This window comes from Galleria mellonella, unplaced genomic scaffold, assembly GCF_026898425.1.
Source record: "Galleria mellonella isolate WM207_F2 unplaced genomic scaffold, CSIRO_AGI_GalMel_v1 utg332, whole genome shotgun sequence".
Lineage (NCBI taxonomy): Eukaryota > Metazoa > Arthropoda > Insecta > Lepidoptera > Pyralidae > Galleria > Galleria mellonella.
In genome coordinates this window covers 65,239-74,399 of record NW_026442080.1, presented here as the reverse complement: position 1 = coordinate 74,399, position 9,161 = coordinate 65,239, and the positions used below count along the sequence as shown (strand labels likewise).

Genomic DNA, 9,161 nt, shown 5'->3' with positions numbered 1-9,161 from the left:
ATAAATCGATATTTCAAAAAATATCGATACATACACGCGATATATCGCTTTAATCCGATATTATCGAATCATCTAGTATCGAATGTAATATCGATATATTTCATCCGATACACCAAATATCGGGTCACATTCCATTTTTTATTTATATCTATTTATTTTCTGCAACATTGTTAATTTGAGTAAAAATAAAAGGAAAATCCCCAGGTTATAGAAAGCTTTTGCAATAACGAAACACAGACATGAGAGATAGATACCCTCCTCGATGGCAGCACTAGTGGTAAGACTTTTATAATCTGTGGTGTTGGCAGCATTGGTACTACCTAAACGCAATCTCATGTATTTTTTCTTCCAATAAAAAAAAAATCTGTGGTGTCTATGGTCACTTACTTGCTTTAGACATATATGTGATCTGTGCTGTGCTCACTTGTTTTGTTGGTTTCGTTTTTAATGCAATCAAATGCAATATAACCTTTAAAAGTTATCTGTTTTGTTTATTATAGTTTACGAAATATAAATACCCTTAAGTGTGTATAAATAACGATATATAAAAGCAGCTTTTATTATATAGAAGAAGCAAGCTGTGATAATCATTGTCTGTTTTGTTTATTCTGTTTACGTTTCATACAGTAAGTATAACGTGTTTTTAATGAAAGTACTATCAATTGTTACTATTTGTATAAAACAATAAATAATGAAATGCCCAAGTATTTATGAGTGTCAATCTAGCCGACATTAATTATTTTTTATAATAATAAAAGAATATTGTAAATAAAGTTTTAATTCAATAAACTAAAAAATGTACAGTTTAAAAATAAAAAAAAACATGTCGGTCATATTCAAACTCATTTATATTTGTATCAAATTCTCCAAAATGTACTAATTGTTTTCAATGGCCATTTTTTTGGTTTTCAAGAGTCTTAGTTAGGGATGGGAAATGGTCGATTAAATTAATTTCGATGGATTTGTTTTTATTTCATAAATTTTTAGGACTTAGGATTTTTCTCACGCAGTTTTTTTTTCAGAAATTAGGAAATCTTTCAATATGGCACCCACTAAAAAAAGTATTGTTTGGAAATATTACGAAAAAAATTATGACAAATCTGTCAGATGCAAGTTATGTCAAAAAAATGTTAAAACGGCTGGCAATACCTCTAATGCGATGGCACATATCAAAAATATTCATAAGGCTCTCTACTTGGAAGTTTTCAAAAGTAACCATAGTGCTGCTGTTGTTAAAAAAGATTTTAATTCAGATTCGTCCAACCCAATTCCTAATACTTCAAAACAAGATAGTATCACGTTATCGGAATCTACCGTCAACGAACATCAACTGATGCCTTCAACCTCTACGACATCTCCAATGGATTCTACGTCGTCGCCAATGGATAGTAGCGAGATAAATACGAACAATTCTCAACCTGATCAAAAGATAGATTATGTTAGAGAATTGCCTTTTAAACGCCAAAGATCAATTGAACGTAGTTTTGGAGAAATATATGCGTATACCTCTACTGGTGACAAAACTAAAAGAATTAATAATGCCATAATGTTCATGATCTGTAAAGACAATCAACCTTTTTCATTAGTTGAAAATGAAGGTTTCAAGAATCTTTTGAATGTAACGGTACCTCACTATAACATTCCTAGCAGAACTTCTGTAACACGGTGGTTAGATGAAAAGTATGATGCATTATCAACAGTTATAAAAAATAAATTATGCTGTGTAGAAGATCTGACCCTTACAAGTGACATTTGGTCAGATCTACAAATGAGAAGTTATCTAGGTCTAACTGCTCATTTTGGCATTGGAATTGAATTTCATTCCGTAACTTTAGGTGTATACCACTTAGATGAAAGACATACTTCCGAATACATTGCACAAATGCTCACTAAAACGTGTGAAGAGTCGGGATTTAATACTAATAAAGTCACAGCAGTAGTAACCGATAATGCTGCAAATATAGTGAAGGCTGTCGAAATTGCATTCGGAAAAAAAAAGCATATCCCTTGCTTTGCGCATACGCTTAATTTAGTAGCTCAAAATATTTTGGGATTTCCAGAATTACAGCAAATATTAACGAAACTAAAAAATGTTGTTACTTTTTTAAACAAAGTTATGTAGCAAATGACGAATTGCGTAAATCAGTTAAATCTGACACAAAATTGATTCAGGATGTCCCTACACGTTGGAACAGCTCATACTATATGATTGCACGTTTCCTTGATTTACGAAATGCTGTAAGCGAAATTTTAATTCGTCACAAAACAGCACCGCCGATGTTAACTGGTATGGAATTGACAATATTAACATCGCTTCTTAACATACTGCGCCCACTAGAAGCAGCGACCAAAGAAATATCGGGCGATAAATATTGCTCAAGTAGCAAAGTCATTCCATTAGTGCACTGCATGATATCAAAACTGAAAAGCCTAGTAATTGAAGAACCTTTAATTAAGGAGGTACATAAATGCATTTTTACCGAAATTAATAAAAGAATGGGCGCCATTGAACAGGTATCATCATTAGCTATTGCTACAATATTGGACCCTAGATTTAAAAAACTACATTTTGAAGATGCTTTGGCGTGCGCAAATGCCGTCAGTAAAATTAAAGAGATGATTAAAAAAAATCAGCAAGATGAATGTGCTGTGGAATCTGACTCCGACAATTCGGACAAAATAAGTATATCATCAGATCTCTGGAGTGATCACCATAAACTGGTACAGCGGAATTGGAAAACAAATAAAACTGATGAAAGTGTTTCAGATGAGTTATCGCTTTATTTGAGGGCTCCAGTCAGTAGATTCAACGAAAACCCATTAGAAATGTGGGCAGACTATAAAATACAGTTCCCAACGCTATCCAACGTGGCATTTAAATATTTAACTATGGTGGCTAGCTCAGTTCCATCTGAACTACTTTTCTCAAAAGCCGCACAGGTTCTTACACAGCAAAGAAACAGATTGCAAGCCAAAAGGGTTAATAAAATTTTGTTTTTGCAAGGTTTAGAGAAAAAGTACTGGAATTTATAAATCTTTCATATTGGTATGGTATAAAAGAAAAAGCTGCTATTCTTTGTTCTGTGTGTTCTGAATTATTTTTTGTGTGATTTATAAATAAAGTTCATTTGTTTCTTCTCTTTAAAGTGTTATTACTTGTAATTAACCTGATCCCTATTTAATATTATAGACTAGTTAGAAACAAGTAATTATTCGAACATATTTATCGATATTTTTAAAATATCGATATATATGTTCGATATATCGCAAAGTATCGATATAACATTACGATATATTATATCGAAAAAAATATCGATATTTTTTTTACATGAACATCCCTAGACTGAGTACAATCCTTAGTGATGCGTCTGAGCACGCACAGACTAATATAGAACTATAATGAATGAACGGCGCGTAGGGCAGCAACGTGCTAAGTAGGCTCCCATCCTACAACTAAGAACAAGGAATTACATAGAAAGAATGATAAAAACTGTAAATCATATGAATGAATGAAACTGTACACCATCAGTTGCTATTTATCTCAATACATTGCAGGCTAGTGTATCGAAAATTTGTCACTGGCAAATAATTATCATATCAAACATTTTCTAAGATTTTTTTTCGAGTCTCAAATCTCAAAAACGGGTCAACTTTTTGTCAGCTAATGTAATTAACCGACACATTCGTTTTTTTTATCAGTGTTCTATATATTAACGCACATAATGTACCTTGACGTATTTATATTTGATAAATAAAATGAGTTTTGACGCATTAAAAAGATGCAAAAATTATAAAACAATATAAATATAGTAATTTTAAAGGAAACACTCATAAAATAATTATTTATCACGCAAAATTGTATGAAAAAGTTGACCTGCTGTACTCGAAACATTTGTATTACATAGTATAGACACTCTATGTATATAATAAAAGGGATTTTTTTTTATGGGTGATAATGTAATGGTAACCCCGTCTTGCGTTAACGGTATACGCTGGCGGGGCACCAGTGAGGGTTGATACGTAAGGATGAAAGCAGGTCAATTAGCCCATCGTGACGAATTCCACTAGAATTAATCACGATGGTTTCCAGGGGGAATCGCGTGGAGGTCGACCTGATAGGGTGTATTATTAATAAATGGTCAGACTCCATTACTAACAATCCCTTTCGCCCTAATTTAAGGGATTAAATAGCTTTGACATTACTTTGCGATATCGACATACATTACAATCACCTGCGTGATTTTAATAGTATAAAATGCTTATTAGTAGGATTTTTTTTTATTATTAAATGCAAAAATTTAGAACTATACATGAAAATTTATCCTACTACAGTTATTATATTCGATTGTCATCTTGCAACCCTATTGCGGCATATAAAAATCACGATTAAAAAACAGAAGTTGATCGTAAAACGGTGAAAATTTGAGGTTGTATGTATATTTCAATGCTAAATCATAATAAAATAAAAATGGAAATGAAAAATTTGTCAAAAAAATAAGAAAAATTTTTGGGGAGGGTCACCCTTAACATTGAGGGGTATGAAAAATAGATGTCGGCCGATTCTCAGACCTACCCAATATGCACACAAAATTTCATAAAAATCGGTAAAGCAGTTTCGGAGGAGTTTGGTAACAAACACCGCGACACGAAAATTGTATATATTAGAGATAGACACCTAATAAGAGTTGTGCTTATTATTCCAATTCCGAATTCCTTATTTTAAGACGTAAAATTTTTCAATTTGTGCGAGCCAACAATGTATAAAACTATATCTTCTTTCTCCTTGCTATTTTTTTTAATGAATAATAATGGAATGGTAACCCTGCCTGCGCTAACGGTATACATTGGCGGGGTACCAGTGAAGGATGATAAGTGAAAATTAAAAGGTAGGTCAGTTAGCCCATCGTGATGAATACATCTGATATTCATCACGATGGTTTCCAGGGGGACCATGTGGAGGTCGATTTAACATATATATATATATATATATATATATTACTATATTCTGTATAGTTTATAATGATCGGACAGGGTTTCAGTTCTGTAATTTAGTTACATAAGTTCAAATGCGGATGATATATATATATATATATATATATAGGTATATTGCTAGCAATGCGGCTGGTAGTTCACATTGCAAATAATCCATTCCCCCCCTCCTCTCCTAGCTGTTATCCCAGTTTATTTGGGATCTGCCCTCTTAGTTATCCTGCGCCACACAGTACAGTAGTCTGTCCAACAACTAATATAGGGGGCAAAGGATTATTAGTGATGAATGAAATGAAATGAAATGAAATGAATTTATTTTGCTAGAATGCAGGTAATTTTAGATGATAGAGATTTATATTTCCCGTGTACATTCTGCCTCTATGTCGGCGTGCAAATTTTTAACAATATATGAAATTTATATATATATATATATTCTACATTATATTTCCTTTATATTTATATACAATATATTATTATTATTTATTACAGTAAACGGAAAATAAAAGCCTGTACAATAGTTGTCGAAATTAATAAAATATTTTAACAAACTGTGATATTAATTAGTGTTTTTTTTTTATACAACTTAGAATGGCAAACAAGCTGACGGCCCACCTGATGTAAAGTGGTAACCGTCGCCTATAGACATAAGCAGTACCATGGACATAACAGAGTATACTATTTCGCCCATGATACCCGTTGTGATATGCGTTGCCACTCCTGAGGACTCAGGTGTTATTCCTCTATACCCAGTAAATTCACGCCATATCCCACCCTTCAAACCGAAACACAGCCATGTAAACACAACTGCTTCACGGTAGAAACCTGAATGAGACAGAGGTACCCAAGCAATCGACTTTTGTACAAAGTCTCCCTCTGGTAAAGAACTGGTATAATAACAGAAGCATCAATGGTATCTCTAGTGTAGGTTGTGAAGTGCATTTGTTTTTTTAGCGAAATATTCATTAATGGTATAAAACCCATTACATAACAGCCAATTTTTACGTTTACGTTTAAACACTGTATGAGCTGTTACTTCTCTAATGTTATTTGGTAGATGGTTGTAAACTTTAATAGCCATATAGTATGCGTTACTTTTATATAAATCTAACCTGCACGTGCAGGCAATGGGGAATAACAATGGGGACTAAATAACCCATCAAGGGTTGATTAGTCCCCATTGCTATCAATATACCCTGTCATGTCGACCTACACGCGCTTCCCCCTGGAAACCAACGTGACTAATTTATCGTTGAATTCGTCACGATGGGCTAACTGACCTGCCATTTCATTCTCACCTATCGTCCCTCACTGGTGCCCCGCCAGCGTATACCAATTGCGCAGATGGGGTTACCATTATTATCATCCATTAAAAAAAATCAAGATATTTATGTATTTATTTATTTTACTAGACGAAAATGGAATGGTATTTATTGCTTCTATTGAGGTATGATAAGTTTTACTCTTAGATTATATAGATAGAGTGTCTCCATACAAATGCTTCCAGAAAAGCGGATCAACTTTCTCATACAATTTGCATGATAAATATGTAGTTATGAATAATTCCTTTATAACTACTATATTTATTTTGTCTTATTATTTCTGCATCTTTTTAATGAGTTAAATACATATTTTATTTATTAAATATACGTACGTCAATATACATTGTTTCCGTTTGTATATAGATCATTGATAAAACAAAACGTGACAGCTAATTTGACAATTAGGTAACAAAAAGTTGACCCGTTTTTGAAGCTCGATGCTCTATCTATATAATCTAAGATTTTATTATTATAGCACGATATATGATCACACCCTTAGTGAAACGCAATATACCTTATTAGGTCGACCTCCACGTGGTTCCCCCTGGAAACCATCGTGAACAATTCTTGTTGAATTCGTCACGATGGCCTAACTGACCTAATTCATCCTCACGTATCATTCTTCACTGGTGCTCTGCGGGTGTATACCAATAGCGCTGGCGGGATTATGATTCCATTGTCATCCATTACAAAAAAACTCTTCTTCCTCTCCTAGACTATGCTGATATTGCCTACCTCTAGGTAGGCAATATCCCACACAGGAGCTTGTTGATAAGCTTGATTGACTCATCACTGGTACCCCGCCGGTGAGCGCTACACAACCTAATTTTTTTATCGTATATACATGTAAAACACTCAGATAAATAAAAGCAAATATAGGCCGGAAGATAAGGTGATATAAAAACAACTAATGTCGTCTAAAATTCCTGTTATACGTTAGTCTATACGTGAAGAAGTCTGTGATAAGACGATGATCACAGCGTCGTCACATTAGTTATCTTATTTGAAAATTTTAAGTTTTAAATTTTTCTGTTCGTAAAATTTTGGTGAAGAAAAATTCTTGGAGAAATGAGAAATGTGTTTGGAGAAAGTTGGACAATTTTTTTTTTGTGTATTTGATAGTTTTGGTATTTGAAAAATGTATAGAGTAACTGTAAGTACATGTAAATACAATAAACGTTGCTTGTGTTATATTTAAACAAAACTTATTCCATTGCAAACATATATTTATTAACTTCTAAGTGAGTGAAGAAAGGTGGGAAAGCAACCGGAAAATCCGCTAGTACATACATGTCAACTAATGTCATCTGTCAATTGAGATGCGTTCTTTATACATATTTAAACTAGGTACATTCATCTTACAGCCTGGAAGAGATCGCTTTTAGCGATAAGGTCGCCCATTGTTTTCTCTTTGTGATTATTTCTTGTAATTGTTTGTATCTATAATAAGTTTACTATTGTAATCTTTTAGAGGAAACAATGACTATCCCGTGCTGTATTCTGCCCATCGAAGCCACCCAAAACAGCAAAGAAGACGATGAGCTGTACTGCGGTGGTTAGGTCATTCATTTAGGCACACCAGCGCTGAACTCGTGAGTTGCAGCTATCGAAGGTACGCATAACTTCCGCCTTTCGCCTTGGCCAACGTTACATACATTGCAAAATATTTATTTTATTTAATTTTTTTTCAAATCTATGCACCGCTATTTACTCTCTCTGTTTAGCGTAACGGTTAACTGGTAGAGAATGCCATCAGGCATTAAGTTCGCCCTGTTCCAGTGTGTACAAAAGTATAAATAAAAAAATAATATTATTTTAATAACAAATACAGGCCCAGCTATCGGCGCCCGCCATTGGTAGGCATGAGGTGGCCGAGGACAATTAATTAGAACCTCATGTATGCGTTCTACAGGGCTACATCCAAGACGGAGGGGGGCGGGGAAGGGATTGTTAATAATAGGATCTAATTGACCCATTGCCAGCAATACACCATATCAGGTTGAACTCCACGTGATCCCCCTTGGAAACTGTCGTGGTTAAATGTAGTGGAATTCATTACGATGGACTAACTGACCTGCTTTCATCATCACCTATCGTCCCCCATTGGTGCCCCGCCAATGTATACCGATAGCGCAGGCGACAGGTTACCATTCCATTATCACCCATTAAAAAAAACACCCAAGACGAGGGGGGGGCGTTAGTAATGAGATTTAACAGCTCCATTACTAGTAATATAACTTATCAGGCCGACCTCTACGCGGTTCCCACTGGAAACCATAATACTGGTTCAATTAGTTACTATGGACCAACTGACCTCCCTTCATTCTCACCTGTCATCCTTCACTGGTGCCTCGCCAGCGTAATTATCAACCATTAACAAAAAACACCCCAGATGGTTGGGATTCCGAGGAAGATGAAGATAATAAGTTATATAATATTATATATATATATATATATATATATATATATATATATAACACGGGGGGCAAACGATCATACGGCTCACCTGATGGTAAGTGACTACCGCCGCCCATGATCACCCAGAACACTAGAGATTGCAGATGTGTTATCGACATTTTAAAAAGAAATATGTTTTTTTCTTGAAGGTTATGAAGTCGTATCGTTTCGAAAATACTGCTGCTGGAAGTTTATTCCAAAGCGTATTCTACGAATAAATGAAACAAATGAATTACCGCGTAAAAAAGTACATTGATAACTTACTCGTATATGGACTTATGATCGCTAGTTCTAAAGTAATTTAAAAATAATAAAAACTTTATTGCATAACCACGATTGTAACAAACTCAGCACTGGAAATTACAGTAAAAGTAGGTACGAATTCATTTGTACATT

General features: G+C 34.2%; 1 protein-coding gene across 1 annotated transcript; it reads left to right on the top strand.

Annotated features, from left to right (window-relative positions):
- Positions 1–343: 343 nt before the first annotated feature.
- LOC113511382 (E3 SUMO-protein ligase ZBED1-like) lies at positions 344–3,225 on the top strand. Its single transcript, XM_052896775.1, is given in 3 exon segments — positions 344–626; positions 1,023–2,099; positions 2,102–3,225. Coding segments are annotated over 2 exon segments (1,989 nt in total). The 5' UTR covers positions 344–626; positions 1,023–1,042; the 3' UTR covers positions 3,034–3,225.
- Positions 3,226–9,161: the final 5,936 nt, after the last annotated feature.